The sequence below is a fragment of the Orcinus orca genome, chromosome 20, assembly GCF_937001465.1.
Source record: "Orcinus orca chromosome 20, mOrcOrc1.1, whole genome shotgun sequence".
Lineage (NCBI taxonomy): Eukaryota > Metazoa > Chordata > Mammalia > Artiodactyla > Delphinidae > Orcinus > Orcinus orca.
In genome coordinates, this window is record NC_064578.1 from 36,834,330 (window position 1) to 36,854,093 (window position 19,764).

General features: G+C 38.9%; 1 protein-coding gene across 1 annotated transcript; it reads left to right on the plus strand.

The window, feature by feature from the left end:
* Positions 1 to 13,896: 13,896 nt before the first annotated feature.
* On the plus strand, positions 13,897 to 17,900 carry CEACAM18 (CEA cell adhesion molecule 18). The gene is given in 6 exon segments (XM_033419304.2): positions 13,897 to 14,125; positions 15,311 to 15,457; positions 15,460 to 15,605; positions 15,607 to 16,021; positions 16,024 to 16,104; positions 16,107 to 17,900. Coding segments are annotated over 6 exon segments (1,320 nt in total). The 3' UTR covers positions 16,409 to 17,900.
* Positions 17,901 to 19,764: the final 1,864 nt, after the last annotated feature.

Consider the following 19,764-nt stretch of genomic DNA (forward strand, 5'->3'; position numbering starts at 1 on the left):
GGCAATCCATTGACATTTAGAATAATTGATAGGTGAGAACTTGCTTAATACCATCTTATTGTTTTCTGGCTGTTTTATAGTTTCATATATTTTCTTCCTCTCTTGCTATCTTCTTTTGTAAGTTGATGTTTTTCTGTAGTGGTAGTATGGTTTCCTTTTCTTTATCTTTTGTGTATGTATTGTAGACTTTTGCTTTGTGGTTACCATGAGGTTTACATAAAACATCTAATAGATTTAATAGTCTATTTTATGGTGAAAACAGTTAAACTTATATCACCTATAACATATCATATATAAAATATTCTTTTACTCCCCACTTTTATGTTTTTGATGTCACCATTTACATAGTTTAATTGTATATCCATTAACAAATTGTTAACTTATAGTTATTTTTAATACTTTTGTCCTTTAACATTTATTCTACAGTTAAGTAGTTAGCACATCACCATTTTACAGTATTAGGGTATTCTGAATCTGATTATTTGTTAACCTTTACCAGTGTGTTGTATGTTTTCATGTTACTAATAAGCATCCTTTTCTTTCAGCTTGAAGGTCTCCTTTTAGCATTTCTTGTAAGGTAGATTTAGTGGTGATGAATTCCCTCTACTTTTGATTATTAGGGAAAGTTTTAATTTTGCCTTCAGTTCTGAAGGACAGTTTTGCTGGGTTAAGTATTCTTGGTTGGCATTTTCTTTTTTTTTTTTTATTGGAGTATTGCTTTACAATGTTGTGTTAGTTTCTGCTGCACAGCAAAGTGAATCAGCCATATGCATACACACATCCCCTCCCTCTTGGACTTTCACCATCCCACCCAACTAGGCCATCACATAGCACAGAGCTGAGCTCCCTGTGCTATACAGCAGGTTCTCACTAGCTATCTGTTTTACACATGGTAGTGTATTTATGTCAAACTTAATCTCCCAATTCGTCCCACCCTCCCCTTCCCACCCCGTGTCCACATGTCAGTTCTCTATGTCTGCCTTTCTATTCCTGCCCTGCAAATAGGTTCATCTGTACCATTTTTCTAGATCCCACATATATGCATTAATATACGATATTTGTTTTTCTCTTTCTGACTTACTTCACTGTATGACAGACTCTAGGTCCATTCACATCTACATGAATGACCCAGTTTCATTTCTTTTCGTGGCTGAGTAATATTCCACTATATATATGTAACACACCTTCTTCATCCATTCGTCTCTTGATGGACATTTAGGTTGTTTCCACGTCCTGGCTATTGTAAATAGTGCTGCAATGAACATTGGGGTACTTGTGTCTTTTTGAATTATGGTTTTCTCAGGGTGTATGCCCAGTAGTAGGATTGATGGATCATATGATAGTTCTATTTTTAGGTTCTTAAGGAACCTCCATACTGTTCTCCACAGTGGCTGTATCAATTTACATTCCCACCAACAGTGAAAGAGGGTTTCCTTTTCTCTGCACCCTCTCCAGCATTTATTGTTTGTAGATTTTCTGATGATGGCCATTCTGACTATGAAGTGATAACCTCATTTTAGTTTTGGTCTGCATTTCTCTGAAAATTAGTGATGTTGAGCATCTTTTCATGTGCCTTTTGGCGATCTGTATGTCTTCTTTGGAGAAATGTCTGTTTAGATCTTCTGCTCATCTTTTGATTGGGTTGTTTGTTCTTTTGATATTGAGCTGCATGGGCTGTTTGTATATTTTGGAGATCAATCCTTTGTTGTTTCGTTTGCAAATATTTTCTCCCATTCTGTGGATTGTCTTTTCGTCTTGTTTATGGTTTCCTTCGCTGTGCAAAAGCTTTTAAGTTTAATTAGGTCCCATTCACTTATTTTTGTGTTTATTTTCATTATTCTAAGAGGTGGGTCATAAAAGATCTTTCTGTGATTTTTATCAAAGAGTGTTTTTCCTATGTGTTCCTCTAAGAGTTTTATAGTGTCTGGTCTTACATTTAGGTCTCTAATCCATTTTGAGATTATTTTTGTGTATGGTGTTAGTGTGCTAATTTAATTCTTTTACATGTAGCTGTCCAGTTTTCCCAGCACCACTTACTGAAGAGACTGTCTTTTCTCCATTGTATATTCTTGCCTCCTTTGTCATAGTTTAGGTGACCACAGGTGCATGGGTTTATCTCTGGGCTATCTATCCTGTACCATTGGTCTGTATTTCTGTTTTTGTGCCAGTACCATACTGTCTTGATTACCGTAGCTTTGTAGTATAGTTTGAAGTTGGGGAGCCTGATTCCTCCAGCTCTGTTTTTTTCCTCAAGATTGCTTGGGCTATTCGGGGTCTTTTGTGTCTCCATACAAATTGTATAATTTTTTGTTCTAATTCTCTGAAAAATGCCATTGGTAATTTGATAGGGATTGCATTGAACCTGTAGATTGCTTTGGGTAGTATACTCATTTTCACAATATTGATTCTTCCAATCCAGGAGCATCGTATATCTCTCCATCTGTTTATGTCATCTTTGATTTCTTTCATCAGTGTTTTATAGTTTTCTGAGTACAGGTCTTTTGCCTCCTTAGGTAGGTTTATTCCTAGGTATTTTATTCTTTTCGTTGCGATGGTAAATGGGTTTGTTTTCTTAATTTCCCTTTCTGATCTTTTGTTTTTAGTGTATAGGAATGCAAGAGATTTCTGTACATAAATTTTGTATCCTGCAACCTTACCAAATTCATTAATTAGTTCTAGTAGTTTTCTGGTGGCATCTTTAGGATTTTCTATGTATAGTATTATGTCATCTGCAAACAATGACACTTTTACTACCTCTTTTCCAATTTGTGTTCCTTTTATTGCTTTTTCTTCTCTGATTTCCATGGCTAGGACTCCCAAAACTATGTTGAATGAGAATGGCAAGTGTGGACATCCATTTTTCACGATTGAGAATGATGTTTGCTGTGGGTTTGTCATATATGGCCTTTATTACTGAGGTAGGTTCCCTCTGTGCCCACTTTCTGGAGAGTTTTTATCATAAATGGGTGTTGAATTTTGTCAAAAGCTTTTCCTGCATCTATTGAGATGACCATATGATTTTTATTCTTTAATTTGTTAATATGGTATATCACATTGATTGTTTTGCGTATACTGAAGAATTTTTGCATCCCTGGGATAAATCCCACTTGACCATAGTGTATGATCCTTTTAATGTGTTGTTGGAGTCTGTTTGCTAGTATTTTGTTGAGGAGTTTTGCATCTATGTTCATCAGTGATATTGGTCTGTATTTTCTTTTTTTGTAGTATCTTTGTCTGGTTTTGTATCAGGGTGATGATGGCCTCATAGAACAAGTTTGGAAGTGTTCCTCCCTCTGCAGTTTTTTGGAAGAGTTTGAAAAGCATAAGTGTTAACTCTTCTCTAAATGTTTGATAGTATTTGCCTATGAAGCCATCTGGTCCTGGACTTTTGTTTGTTGGAAGATTTTAAATTACAGTTTCAATTTTATTACCTGTGATTGATCTGTTTATATTTTCTAATTCTTCCTGGTTCAGTCTTGGAAGGTTATACCTTTCTAAGAGTTCATCCATTTCTTCCAGGTTGTCCATTTTATTGGCATAGAGTTGCTTGTAGTAGTCTCTTAATATCCTTTGCATTTCTGTGGTGTCAGTTGTAATCTCTCCTTTTTCATTTCTAATTTTATTGATTTGAGTCCTCTCCCTTTTTTTCTTGATGAGCTTGGCAAAGGTTTATCAATTTTATCTTCTCAAAGAACCAAGTTTTAGTTGTATTGATCCTGGCTATTGTTTTATATGTTTCTATTTCATTTATTTCTGCTCTGATCTTTATGATTTCTTTCCTTCTACTAACTTTAGGTTTTGTTTGTTCTTCTTTTTCTAGTTGCTTTAGGTGTAAAGTTAGATTGTTTATTTGAGAATTTTCTTGTTTCTTGAGGTGGGCTTGAATTGCTATAAAGTTCTCTCTTACAACTGCTTTGCTGTGTCTGATAGGTTTTGGATGGTTGCGTTTTCATTGTCATTTGTTTCTAGGTTTTTTTTGTTTTGTTTTGTTTTTGCGGTATGCGGGCCTCTCACTGTTGTGGCCTCTCCCGTTGCAGAGCACAGGCTCCAGGTGCGCAGGCTCAGCAGCCATGGCTCACAGGCCCAGCTGCTCTGCGGCATGTGGGATCTTCCTGGACCGGGGCACGAACCTATGTCCCCTGCATCGGCAGGCAGACTCTCAACCACTGCACCACCAGGGAAGCCCTGTTTCTAGGTATTTTTTGATTTCTTCAGTGACCTCTTGGTTATTTAGCAGTGCACTGTTTAGCCTCCATATGTTTGTGTGTTTTATAGTTTTTTTTTTTTCTGTAATTGATTTCTAATCTCATAGCGTTCTGGTCAGTAAAGATGCTTGATACAATTTCAGTTTTCTTAAATTTTCCAAGGCTTGATTTCTGACCCAAGATGTGATCTATTCTGGAGAACGTTCCGTGTGTACTTGAGACAAAAGTGTATCTTTCCACTTTTGGGTAGAATGTCCTATAAAAATCAATTAAATCTACCTGGTCTATTGTGTCATTTAAAGCTTCTGCTTATTATTAATTTTCTGTCTGGATGATCTTTCTGTTGGTGTAAGTGGAGTGTTAGAGTCCCCCAGTATTATTGTGCTACTGTTGTTTTCCCCTTTTATCACTGTTAACATTTGCCTTATGTATTGAGGTGTTCCTATGTTGGGTGCATAAATATTTATAATTGTTATGTTTTCTTCTAGGATTGATACTTTGATCATCATGTAGTGTCCTTCCTTATCTCTTGTAACAGTTTTTAAAGTCTATTTTATCTGGTATGAGTATTGCTACTCCAGCTTTCTTTTGATTTCCATTTGCATGGAATATCTTTTTCCATCCTCTCACTTTCAGTCTGTATGTGTCCCAAGGTCTGAAGTGGGTATCTCGTAGACAGCATATATAAGAGTCTTGTTTTTCTATCCATTCAGCCAGTCTGTGTCTTTTGGTTGGAGCATTTAATCCACTTACATTCAAGGTGATTATTGATATATAAGTTCCTATTACCATTTTCTTAATTGATTTGGGCTTGTTTTTGTGGGTCTTTTCCTTCTGTTGTGTTTCCTGCTTAGAAAAATTCCTTTAGCATTTGTTGTAAAGCTGGTTTGGTGGTGCTGAATTTGCATAGCTTTTGCTTGTCTGTAAATCTTTCGATTTCTCCATTGAATCTGAATGAGATCCTTGTTGGGTAGAGTAATCTTGGTTGTAGGTTTTTCCCTTTCATCACTTTAAATATATCCTGCTACTCCCTTCTGGCCTATAGAGTTTCTGCTGAGAAATCATCTGATAACCTTATGGGGATTCCCTTGTATGTTATTTGTTGATTTTCCCTTGCTGCTTTTAATATTTTTTCTTTAAATTTAATTTTTGTTAGTTTGATTAATATGTGTCTTGGTGTGTTTCTACCAGGGTTTATTCTGTATGAGAGTCTCTGCACTTCCTGCACTTGGATGGCTGTTTCCTTTCCCATGTTAGGGAAGTTTTCAAGTATAATTTCTTCAAATACTTTCTCAGACCCTTTCTTTTTCTCTTCTTATTCTGGGACCCCTATAATTCGAATGATGATGTGTTTAATGTTGTCCCAGAGGTCTCTGAGACTGTCCTCAATTGTTTTCATTCTTTTTCCTATATTGTGCTCCACGGCAGTTATTTCCACCATTTTATCTTCCAGCTCACTATTGATTCCTTCTGGAGTGTTTTGGATCATCTATACTATCATTACTCTGAATTCTTTTTCAGGTAGGTTGCCTATTTCCTCTTCATTTATTTGGTCTTGTAAGTTTTTACCTTACTCCTTTGTCTGTAACATATTTTATTGTCTTTTCTTTTTTTTTTTTTTTTTTGATGGGTGGGGCTTTATTCCTGTCTTACTGGTTGCTTGCCCTGAGGTGTCCAGCACTGGAGTTTTCAGGCAGTTGGGTAGAGCTGGGTCTTGCTGCTGCTATAAGGAGCTCCAGGAGGCCTCACTCCGATTAATATTACCTGGAGTCTGAGGTTCTCTGTTAGACAAGTGGTTTGCACTCAGTGCTCCTACCACAGGAGCTCAGGCCTGACCCTAGCCTGGGAACAAGGATCCTGCAAGCCATGCAGCACAGCAATAGAAAACAAAAGGGAAAAAAAGGAGCTTACAATATCAAAGAGTAAAAAATTAGAGCAGAAGCAAGAAGAACTACAATCCTGCAGCCTGTGAAACAAAAACCACATTCACAGAAAGATAGACAAGATGAAAAGGCAGAGGGCTATGTACCAGATGAAGAAACAAGATAAAACCCCAGAAAAACAACTAAATGAAATGGACATAGATTCTTTCCAGAAAAAGAATTCAGAATAATGATAGTGAAGATGATCCAGGACCTCGGAAAAACAATGGAGGCAAAGATTGAGAAGATGCAAGAAATGATTAACAAAGATCTAGAAGAATTAAAGAACAAATAAACAGAGATGAACAATACAATAACTGAAAGGAAAAATACACTAGAAGGAATCAATAGCAGAATAACTGAGGCAGACGAATGGATAAGTGACCTGGAAGACAGAAAGGTGGAATTCACTGCTGCAGAACAGAAAAAAGAATGAAAAGAAATAAAGACAGCCTAAGAGACCTCTGGGACAACATTAAACGCAACAACATTTACATTATAGGGGTCCCAGAAGAAGAGAGAGAGAAAGGACTCTAGAAAATATTTGAAGGGATTATAGTCGAAAACCTCCCTAACATGGGAAAGGAAATAGCCACCCAAGTCCAGGAAGTGCAGAGAGCCCCATACAGGATAAACCCAAGGAGAAACACACCGAGACACATAGTAATCAAAATGGCAAAAATTAAAGACAAAGAAAAATTATTGAAAGCAGCAAGGGAAAAACAACAAATAACATACAAGGGAAGTCCCATAAGGTTAACAGGTGATTTCTCAGCAGAAACTCTACAATCCAGAAGGGAGTGGCGTGATATACTTAAAGTGATGAAAGGGAAGAACCTACAACCAAGATTACTGTACCCAGCAAGGATCTCATTCAGATTCAATGGAGAAATCAAAACCTTTACAGAAAGTAAAAGCTAAGAGAATTCAGCACCACCAAACCAGCTCTACAGCAAATGCTGAAGGTACTTCTCTAAGTGGGAAACACAAGAGAAGAAAAGAACCTACAAAAGCTAACCCCCAAAATCAAGAAAATGGGAATAGGATCATACATATCAATAATTACCTTAAATGTGAATGGATTAAATGCACAAACCAAAAGACACAGGCTTGCTGAATGGATACAAAAACAAGACCCATATATGTGCTGTCTACAAGAGACCCACTTCAGACCTAGGGACACATACAGACTGAAAGTGAGAGGATGGAAAAAGATATTCCATGCAAATGGAAATGAAAAGAAAGCTGGAGTAGCAATACTCATATCAGATAAAATAGACTTTAAAATAAAGACTGTTACAAGAGATAAGGAAGGACACTACATAATGATCAAGGGATTAAATCAAGAAGAAGATATAACAATTATAGGTATATATGCACCCAACATAGGAGCACCACAATACATAAGGCAACTGCTAATAGCTATAAAAGAGGAAATCAACAATAGCACAGTAATAGCGGGGGACTTTAACTCCTCACTTACACCAATGGACAGATCATCCAAACAGAAAATAATAAGGAAACACAAGCTTTAAATGACACAATAGACCAGATAGATTTAAGTGATATTTACAGGACATTCCATCCAAAAACAGCAGATTACACTTTCTTCTCAAGTGTGCACGGAACATTCTCCATGATAGATCACACCTTGGGTCACAAATCAAGGCTCAGTAAATTTAAGAAAACTGAAAATATATCAAGCATCTTTTCTGACCACAACGCTATGAGATTAGAAATCAATTACAGGGAAAAAGATGTAAAAAACACAAACACATGGAGGCTAAACAATACGTTACTAAATAACCAAGAGATCACTAAAGAGATCAAAGAGGAAATCAGAAAACACCTAGAGACAAATGACAATGAAAACACGATGATCCAAAAACAATGGGTTGCAGAAAAAGCAGTGCTAAGAGGGAAGTTTATAGATATACAAGCCCACCTCAAGAAACAAGAAATACCTCAAATCAACAATCTAACCTTACACCTAAAGGAACCAGAGAAAGAAGAACAAACAAAACTCAAAGTTAGCAGAAGCAAAGAAATCATAAAGGTCAGGGCAGAAATAAATGAAATAGAAACAAAGAAAACGATAGCAAAGATCAATAAAACTAAAAGTTGGTTCTTTGAGAAGGTAAACAAAATTGATAAACCATTAGCCAGACTCATCAAGAAAAAGAGGGATGGGACTCAAATCAATAAAATTAGAAATGAAAAAGGAGAAGTTACAAGAGACACCACAGAAATACAAAGCATCCTAAGAGACTACTACAAGCAACACTATGCCAGTAAAATGGACAACCTGGAAGAAATTGATGAACTCTTAGAAAGGTATAACCTTCCAAGAGTGAACCAGGAAGAAATAGAAAATATGAACAGACCAATCACAAGTAATGAAATTGAAACTGTGACTAAAAATCTTCCAACAAACAAAAGTCCAGGACCAGATGGCTTCACAGGTGAATTCATTCAAAGATTTAGAGAAGAGCTAACACCCATCCTTCTCAAACTCTTCCAAACAGTTGCAGTGGAAAGAACTCCCAAACTCATTCTGTGAGGCCACCATTACCCTGATACCAAAACCAGACAAAGACACTGCAAACAAAATTACAGACCAATATCACTGATGAATATAGATGCAAAAATCCTCACCAAAATACTAGCAAACAGAATCCAAAAACACATTAAAAGGATCATACACCATGATCAAGTGGGATTTATCCCAGAGATGCAAGGATTCTTCAATATACGCAAATCAATCAATGTGATACACCACATTAATAAATTGAAGAATAAAAACCATATGATCATCTCAATAGCTGCAGAAATAGCTTTTGACAATATTCAACACCCATTTATGATAAAAAACTCTCCAGAAAGTGGGGATAGAGGGAACCTACTTCAACATAATAAAGGCCATATACAACAACCCCACAGCAAACATCATTCTCAATGGTGCAAAACTGAAAGCATTTCCTCTAAGATCAGGAACAAACAAGGATGTCCACTCTCACCACTATTATTCCACATAGTTTTGGAAGTCCTTGGAACAGCAATCTGAGAAGAAAAAGAAATAAAAGGACTGCAGACTGGGAAAAAAAGAATTAAAACTGTCACTGTTTGCAGATGACATGATACTATACATAGAGAATCCTAAAGATGCCACCAGAAAACTACTGGAGCTAATCAATGAATTTGGTAAAGTTGCAGCATACAAAATTAATGCACAGAGATCTCTTGCATTCCTATACACTAATGATGAAAAATCTGAAAGAGAAATTAGGGAAACACTCCCATTTACCATTACAACAAAAAGAATAAAATACCTAGGAATAAACCTACCTAGAGAGACAAAAGACCTGTATGCAGAAAACTATAAGACACTGATGAAAGAAATTAAAGATGGTACCAAGAGATGGAGACATATACCATGTTCTTTGATTGGAAGAATCAATATTGTGAAAATGACTATACTACCCAAAGCAATCAACAGATTCAATGCAATCCCTATCAAATTACCAATGGCATTTTTTACAGAACCAGAACAAAAAATCTTAAAATTTTGTATGGAGACACAAAAGACCCCAAATAGCCAAAGCAGTCTTGAGGGAAAATAATGGAGCTGGAGGAATCAGACTCCCTGATTTCAGACAATACTACAAAGCTACAGTAATCAATACAATATGGTACTGGCAGAAAAACAGAAATATAGATCAATAGAACAGGATAGAAAGCCCAGAGATAAACCCACACACCTATGGTCAACAATCTATGACAAAGGAGGCAAGGATATACAATGGAGAAAAGACAGTCTCTTCAATAAGTGGTGCTGGGAAAACTGGACAGCTACATGTAAAAGAATGAAATTAGAACACTCCCTAACACCATACACAAAAATAAACTCAAAATGGATTAGAGACCTAAATGTAAGACAGGACAGTATAAAACTCTTAGAGGAAAACTTAGGAAGAACACTCTTTGACATAAATCACAGCAAGATCCTTTTTGACCCACCTCCTAGAGAAATGTAAATAAAAACAAAAATAAACAAATGGGACCTAATGAAACTTCAAAGCTTTTGCACAGCAAAGGAAACCATAAACAAGACGAAAAGTCAACCCTCAGAATGGGAGAAAATAATTGCAAACGAATCATTGGACAAAGGATTTATCTCCAAAATATATAAGGAGCTCATGCAGCTCAATATTAAAAAAAACAACACAATCCAAAAATGGGCAGAAGACCTAAATAGACATTTCTCCAGAGAAGACATACAGATGGTGAAGAAGCATATGAAAAGCTGCTCAACATCACTTATTATTAGAGAAATGCAAATCAAAACTACAATGAGGTATCACCTGACACCAGGTAGAATGAGCATCATCAGGAAATCTGCAAACAACAAATGCTGGAGAGGGTGTTGAGAAAAGGGAACCCTCTTGCACTGTTGGTGGGAATGTAAATTGATACAGCCACTATGGAGAACGGTATGGACTTTCCTTAAAGAACTAAAAATAGAATTACCATATGAACCAGCAATCCCACTACTGGGCATATACCCAGAGAAAACCATAATTCAAAAAGACACATGCACCCCAATGTTCATTGCAGCACTATTTACAATAGCCAGGTCATGGAGGCAACCTAAATGCCCATTGACAGACGAATGGTAATGAAGATGTGGTACATATATACAGTGGAATATTACTCAGCCATAGAAAGGAACGAAATTGGGTCATTTGTAGAGACGTGGATGCATCTAGAGACTGTCATACAGAGTGACGTAAGTCAGAAAGAGAAAAGCAAATATCGTATATTAACACATATATGTGGAACCTAGAAAATGGTACAGATGAACCGGTTGGCAGAGCAGAAATTGAGACACAGAAGTAGAGAACAAACGTATGGACACCAAGGGGGAAAAGCAGCAGGGGGTTGGGGTTGGGGTTGGGGTGTGATGAATTGACAGGTTGAGATTGACATGTGTACACTGATGTGTATAAAATGGATGATCAATAAGAAAATAAACATTAAAAAATTTTTAAGTTTTAGGAATTAGAAAGATAAAAAATATATTAGGAAAAATAAAAATATAATTGAAAGAACTACAACAAGGTATAACAGAACCACAACAGAAAAGAGAAAGAAAAAAAAAGTAAAAACAAGAGAGGGGGGAACATCCCCAAAGAAGCAGAACAGTAACAAATTATAAATAATAAAATAAAATTAGAAAAATGAAAGATTTATTAGAAAAAAGTATAATATAGATGAATCAGCAACAATGGGTTAAAACAGAACCACAACCTAAAAGAAGAAAGCAAAAAAAATGCCAGAAAAGGCCTTGGCTGTGGGGGGCGGAGCTTAGGCGAGGTGGGGTTTAGGGTGGGCGTGGGGACTAGGCTCAAGACCCATGCAGCTGGAAAAGGCCTTGGGGGCGGGGCCTAGGCGGGGCGACATTCAAGAGTGGGGTGGGACCTAGGCTTAGGACCTGGTGACAGGGGAAAGGCAGTTCTGAGGGGGGCCTTGGAGAGTGGAGCTCCAGAGTTTGGAGGTAAGCTGTGAGTGAGCGTTTGTGGGCGAGGTTTAGGCCCAGTGTGGTTGGAGCGGGTCTCAGAGGTGGTCTCTGAGTGTCGCTTGTAGAAGTAGGGCTCTGAGTGGGGGTGTAGGGGCAGGGCTTAGGGTCTGCAATGCTGGAGGGAGCCTCTGAAGGCACAGTATTAAGCCCAGGAGACCAAGAGGCTCCCTGGTGCCCAAGTCAGCAGGGAAAGTGTTGGCCATGCTCCCTTCCGTTCCTCCACTCTCCCAAGCATCTCCCCTTGCTGCTGAAGTGTGGGTGGGTCCCACCATGTGTGGGAACTTCTACTCTCCACCCGCCGCCCCCCAGGGATGCCAGTCCTGTCCGTCTGGCCTTTACTTTTGCTCCCCCTTCCCTCCCTCCCACTCCCTCAGAACCATGCTGTTGGAGGGGACCTTGGTTGGCAGAGGATCAGGCCCGGGATCTCAGCAGGCTCCCCAGGGCCCAACTGCACAGGGGAAACGTTGGCTATGCTCCCTTCTGATCCTCTGACCTTCCAATGGTGCCCCCCTTTCCCCCTCTGGGCGTGTGATCCCTTCCTCTCCCCCAGCCGCCCCTCAGGGGCACTGGTCCTGTCCCCCCTCCACTGCTCCTCCCCCGTCACTCCCCACCCCACAACCTACCTGGTTGCTGGGGATTCCTCCCATCCCCTTAGGTGTCTGTGGTCCCCCACCAGTGCCTGGTAGGTGCCCTAGTTGTGCAGAGACGCGAATTCCACGTCCTCCTAGTCCACAATCTTTGGTAGTTTATTTCTTTTAGCACTTTGAATATATTAGCTCATTTTCTCCTGGGCTGTAATGTCTCTGCTGAGACATCCACTGATAGCCTTATGGGGGTTCCTTTGTATGAGAGATATTTTTTTCTCTTGCTTCTTTTTTTTTTTGGCCATGATGTGCAGCATGCGAGGTCTTAGTTCCCTGACCAGGGATCAAATCCGTGCCCCCTGGAGTGGAAGTCTTAACCGCTGGACTGCCAGGGAAGCCCTCTCTTGCTTCTTTTAAAATTATCTCTTTGCCTTTGTTTTTAGACACTTTAAAAAAACGTAATTAATTAATTAATTTTTGGCTGTGTTGGGTCTTCATTGCTGTGCGCAGGCTTTCTCTAGTTGCAGCGAGTGGGGGCTACTCTTCATTGTGGTGTATGGGCTTCTCATTGCAGTGGCTTCTCCTTGCAGAGCAGGGTTCTAGGAACGTGGGCTTCATTAGTTGTGGCACATGGGCTCAGTAGTTGTGGCTCACAGGCTTTAGAGGGCAGGCTCAGTAGTTGCGGCACATGGGCTTAGTTGCTCTGCAGCATGTGGGATCTTCCCGGACCAGGGCTCACACCCATGTCCCCTGCATTGGCAGGTGGATTCTTAACCACTGCACCATCAGGGAAGTCCTAGACACTTTTATTACTATGTGTCTTAGAGAAAAACGTTTTGGATTGAGAGTTTGAGGTGACATATTTGCTTCATGAACTTTGATGGCCTAATCTCTCCCCATATTTCAGAATTTCTCAGCCATTATTTATTGAAATAAGCTTTCTATTCTTTTCTCCCCTAGTACACATTATTTCTTTTGATGGTGTCCCATAACTTCTGTAGGCTTTCTACACTCCTTTTCATTCTTTTTTCTTTTTGCTCTTCTGTTTGTAAAATTTCAATCAATCTGTCCTCTGGATCACCAATTCGCTCTTCTGCTTGTTCAAGTCTGCTCTTGAAGCTTTCTATTCAATTCTTTATTTCAGTCATTGTATTCTACAGCTCCAGATTTTCTGTTTGGTTCTTTTTTTATGTTTTCTATCTCTTTTTTGAGGTTCTCATTTTGTTCTTGTATTGTTTTCCTGATAGCATTAAATTTTTCATCTGTGTTCTCTTGTAGCTCTCTGAGTATTCATAGAAGAATTATTTTGAATTCTTTGTCAGGCAATTCCTGGATTTCCATTTCTTTGCAGTCAGATACTGGAATTTTACTGTATTCTTTTGATGGAGACATGTTTCCCCTGATTCTCCATGACCCCTGTAGTGTTGTATAGGTATCTGCACATTTGAAGAAGCAGTCACGTCCTCCAGACTTTACTGACTGATTTTGTTAAGGGAAGCCTTCTACCTGCTGATAGGGACCCATACTGGTTATTCTGTGACCCTGATCTAGTGATGCAGAGTGCCATGTGGAAAGGTGCATGGTGGCACTGGGTCCAATGGTATACGATGTCTCTTTGGCTCCAGGACATTGGGGTCCACAGTATTGACAACTGTGTGGTCCTTGGCAAGCACTGCAGGAATTCTGTGGCTTCAAGATCTTTTGGGCTCCTAAGTGGCACCTCCAAGACTGGTAGCAGGGCAGGCAGTGGTGGTGGATGGAGCCAGTGGTGTGCACATACTCGGCTGCAGGGGCCAGCTGCAGGTGCCTATGTAGTGGCAGAGGGGGCCAAAGCAGGTAGCAAGGGCTGGGGCCAATTATAGGCTCACTGGTGTTTGCCAGTACCATACTGTTTTGATTACTATAGCTTTATAGTATAGCTTAAAATCAGGAAATGTGATGACCCCTGCTTTGTTCTTCTTTCTCAGCACTTATTTGGACATTCAGGGACTTTTTTATTTCCATATAAGTTTTATCCTCCTTTCTCATCTCCCTAAGACAACAGTATGATGATTGGGACAGGCTTGAATCCTAATGAGAAGAATCTATCAGATCCTTAGAGGGGTAAGGTCCTTGCTTGAATATCTTCACTTCCATTCAGCCTTCCACCCTAGTGATAATCCCATTTGTTTGGGCATTATCTCTATCAATTGACTGTACTCCTTATGTAACCCACAATTTTCTAAGTCTTCTCTAAATCTTATGCTAGGGACATAAGCTCCTGGATTGTCCCTAACTCAACTCTCCACATTTTTTGCAGTTGACAGTGAGTGTTCACCTGATAGACCCTTCACTTGGCTGTAATATGCCCTCCACATATATCTTGGTCTGTAAAGCTTTCTAGACATCACTACTGCATGGAACTGACTAGGGAACTAACTAAGGTCATTCTTATTGGCCATGTGACCTTGAACAAGTTACTTAGCCTTTCTGAACTTCTGAGGTGGACATAAAAATTGTACCTAATTCATATAGTTGTTACAGGATTAAATGAGTTAATGTAAAGCACTTGGTGCCTAACTTGTTTAGGTGCTTAGAGATAGTGTGATTATGCTGTTGCTACTACTGCTGACTACTTCAGCTTTAAAACTTGCACTTGCTTGTTTCTTCATTGACATCAAGCCTTTGCCTACAGAGCCCTTTCTCTTTGTCCCATCACCTTTCTTTCTCAGGAGCCCCAATCCTTTGGCTGCCTGAATGTATGTTGAAGAATGGAAAATTCCTGTGGTTTTGTTGAGCTGTGCCTCCCATATTGGGGGTGGGGGCCTGAAGGGATAGGGGTGCCAACCTGTTCATAACCAAAAGGCCAATAAAAGTGTCTTCCCAAATGAAATATTGAACTTCATTAAATCTAAGACATCATCAACTGTGAGCCACACCCTTATTTTATGTAATAGTAAGAAAGAAATAAGCAACCTTTAGAATTTTAATTTTATACTTATTTAAAAGTTATTTTGATGCAGGTCTGTGAGGGGGCATAAGAGGCTTCCTGGTCCCTAGAGAGACCCCTCCACCAGGAGGACGTACGCAGCTCATGGACCTTTCCAGACATAGATGCAGCCTCTGGGGGGAGCTGGTCCTTGTGGCATGGGCCCATGTTCAACAGCCGGGAAAGAATGTACATGACAGGTGACTGCTGATCAGGGGGTCTCAATTAAGTGATACAGGGAGCTACACTGTGTGGGTAGAAGCCAGCAACGGGACCCAGAGAGCAACTGGCTGGCCTGAGATTCGAGAGTTGGAAATCCCAGGCATCTCAGTCAACATTAGCTCCGTGGGCAGAAAACATGGATTCCTTGGCTGCTGTCTGCCATACCAGTGCCACCAACGTCAAGTGGTATGTGAGTTACACACAGGTGTCCAGCTATGACCACATGACAGTCTCCCCAGACAACAAGACACTCATCATCCAAAGGATCAGTAGCTGCAACTCACCACTTCAGTGTGGGATAGAAATCCTCCCACAGATTATTGAGAGAAGTGAAGTAATCTTTCCGACATTGACCTATGGTCCCTCCAGTGTGCTGATCAGGAGTAAGCGCCGTAACTTCAATGGCATCCTGCCTGCTGAGATGGGCTCCCAGGTGGAGATGGAGTGTATCTCCTATTTCAGACCAGAATTCAAGTACCAGTGGATCCACTTCCACTGTGGATTCAAGTACCAGTGGATCCACTTCCTCCTGAACTTCTCAGAGAAAAAATTACCTTCCTGAATCTGATCTGGGACCAGATGGGCAGATACAGATATCAGGAAGTCCAACTCCAGGTGCCCTGGCACAGGACTGCTTTTAGCAAAGATTTCACTATCTCAGGATCCTTGCTGGTATTTCTCATCATGGTGACAGCAGTGGGCAGTGTCCTCTTCTGTGCATTCCTCATTCATACCCTGATCAGACATTACTCTACCAGGGCAAATTGGGCTACATGACCACCCACCTCAGACATAGAAGACAAGACCAGATGGGCAAGGAGGGTTCCAACTCCCCCACTTCGTTATCCGACACCATGGGACCATCAGGTATGCCCCTTCTCAACATTGCCAGGGACAGAGAAACGGAACAACCTATACATGCCCAATAACCGGGAATTGCTTAAATGGGATGCAGCACATGTTGAGTGAATCTGTCATTGTTAGAAACCACGCTGGGGAAAGCCATTTACTGATGCAGAGAATGTTCACAACTTGTTGCCAGGTTAGAAATGCATAATGCAAACCTGCATCTGATAGTATCATATTGTGAAAAGTATAGATTAGTTAATTGATATAGATGTAATATTACAGTGTGTATGTATGTATGTGTTTTCCAGTTTTATGTGTACACACACACACATATATATGTATATATATATATACATATATATATACACACATATATATGCACCTGTGCAAAAATTGTGGAAAATATTACCTATCAACAGTGTTATCTCAGTTTCCTTCTTTGCACTTTACTGTATATTCTGAAGTGTTTTTTTTTCTTCACAAATTATATAAATTGTTCTTATTATTAGAAAACAAACCCCAATAAAGGTAAAACAGCATGAAGTTAAAAAAAACTTATTTTGACAGAGATTAGGATGGTGGTCACCAGGGGCTGGGGGTGGGGGCACTGAGAAGATGCTGTATAAGGGTACCAACTTACAACTAGTGGATAAATAAGATCTGGAAATCTGATGCACAACATAGGGATTATAGTCGACAATACTGTATTACAAACTTCAAAATTGCTAAGAGACTAAATCTTAACTATTCTCACTATAAAAAAAGAAATTATAAATATGTGCCATGATAAAGGTGTTAGCTAGCACTACTGTAGTAACCCTATGGCAATATGTAAATGAATCAAACCAACACATTTTACAACTTAAACTGTACAACGTTATATGTCAGTTATATCTCCATAAAAAAGGAAAAATATATTTTGAACAACTTTTTTAAAAAGTTATTTTGGACTTATTTAGACATAGAAACAATGATAATATGAATGGCTATGGCTGAATTCACTCATGTAACTTGATAGCCACATCATAAACTGCTGCCTGGGTGATGGTCAGACACTATTGATTGTAAGATGCACATGAATTTCAGAGATGCTGAAATGTGAAAAATGAAAAAGTACATCTTAAAGTTAATGAAAGGTATTCTGTTTCCCTTCAACCAATCTTCTAGAATGTAGAAACTTCATTTTCTTTGTATAGTCACATATCTTTGATACATGAATTTTTGTAAAATAATTTCCCTCTATTCAAGACTTCAGGTCTTCCTAGCTTTAAATCTTCCGAGCTTTAAGAGAAAAATACCTTGGCTGACGCAAGTGTTTGTTGTTGATTATCATCATCTCAGACAATAGTAGAGGCTCTGTGATTGAGCTACTAATTTTGTCTTTTTCATTTTATTAGATGGAAAGCAGGCTGAAAGTTATATCCCTCCTACAGAGATATATGCTGTTTGATACTTAGCTGCAATTTCGTAACACTTTAAATTTCATCTCAGTGTTGTATAAAGAACAACATTTTGGAGTCAAACAGACTTAGGTTTATATTCTGCTACTTACTAGTCATGTGACTAGGTACATTACTTCACCTTCCTAGGCCTCAGTTGCCTTATCTGTAATCTCATCATAGATTAAATAAATAATATATATAAAGTGTAAAATGTTTGCCTATAATATCTGTCCAGTAAACCGCTGTTTTGATGGAAATGATGTTCTACTGGAGAACTAAGAATATGTTCTCTGGAAAGGTGGATGTCAAACTTGGCAGCAGTGTTGCCAGAGCCTTGCCTGGAGTCAATGTGGCCTGGAAGCACTGTTTTCTTATAGGTCATTCCTCGAGAAATGGTGAGGTGACTACTTTTAGGGAAAGACAGTTAGTACTAATAAATGCTTTATTGTTCAATGGCAACATTATATTAATCTGGGAGCAAAAGGAAATGTTGGGAATGCAAAAAGAATGGTTTTGATCATTTGAGAAGGATTTTGAAACAGGAATTCTTTACTAAAGGTTAGGAATGGATAAAATTATTCATTAACTCATAAAATATGTATTAAGTACCTTCTCAATGCTAGGTGCTCTGCTAGGTCCTGGGAACACAGTGCCTATGTGTTTGTTCTAGTAAAGAATGCAGAAAAGGGCCTGTCCTTGTGGAGCTTACACTGAGGGGAGGATTTAGGGATATGCAATAAAAAGTAAACAATTTTTAAGACAAGATAATTCCATAATGCTACTTAAGGTTTGGTGGTAAGGGAAGACTTCTCTGAGATGGTGCCATTTTAGCTGAAACCTGAATGACAAGGAGTGATTTTTCTTATCCTTTGTGTTCATTAAGCTTCTCATATATGTGTATTTACAGTTTTCATCAAATTTGGAAACTTTTTGGCCATTATTTCTTTCCCTCTCCTTTGGAGACTGATTATACACATATTAGGCCTCCTGAAGTCCCATATCTCACTATTGCTCTCATCTTTTCTTTCTTGCTTTGCTTTTTTAGAGTCTCTCTCTCTCTTTTTTTTTTTTTTTTTTTGGTATTTCTTTTTGGATAGTTTCCATTGTTTTGTCTTCAAGTTCACTAATCTTTTCTTCTGCAACATTTAACCTGACTTTAATTCCATCCAGTGTATCTATCATCTCAGATGTTGTAGTTTTTATTTCTAGAATTTCATTTTAAGACTTTTTAATATCTTCCATGTCTCTACTTAATACATTCTGATGTTTCTCTAGGTTTCTGGAAACTGGAACAATCATGGGGTTCACCTTGTTTGTTCCCCATCTCTCATGCATCACTGTCCTTTATTGCCTGATGGCTAATGTCTTGAGAACTGTTCTTTCATATGCTTTGTCCTGATTTTTAGTTGTTTCAGATAGTAGGGTAGGGACTTCCCTGGTGGTCCAGTAGGTGGGACTTCGTACTCCCATTACAGGGGGCCCAGGTTTGATCCCTGGTTGGGGAACTAGATCCTGCATGCATGCCACAAGTAAGAAGTCCACATGCCACAACTAAGAGTCTGCATGCCACAACTAAGAAGTCCGCATGCCTCAACTAAAGGATACCGCATGCCGCAACTAAAATTAAAAAAAGAAACTGATAGTAGAGTAAATCCAGTCCTTACTCCATCTTGGCTGAAAGTAGGAGTGTTCTGCCTCTATTATTTACCTCATAATTATTCTCAGGTTTTAAAATGTACAAAAAGGCCACATATTGGTTTTAACCAGTTGCTATCAATAGAAAACACTTTAGAGTCTGATTATACATGTTTTCCTGATGTGTGATAAAGCACATGCCATCTATTTGGTCTCTGAACTAATCTTTGTTCAGAATCTATTAACAACATAACCATCAAAAAGCTCTAATATTTTTCTTCTTTTTTTTTAATGAAAAAATTCCATCTGTTTTAACCAGTAAGAGAAATCTGCTTCAGAGCCTTTTGGTATTTATTATG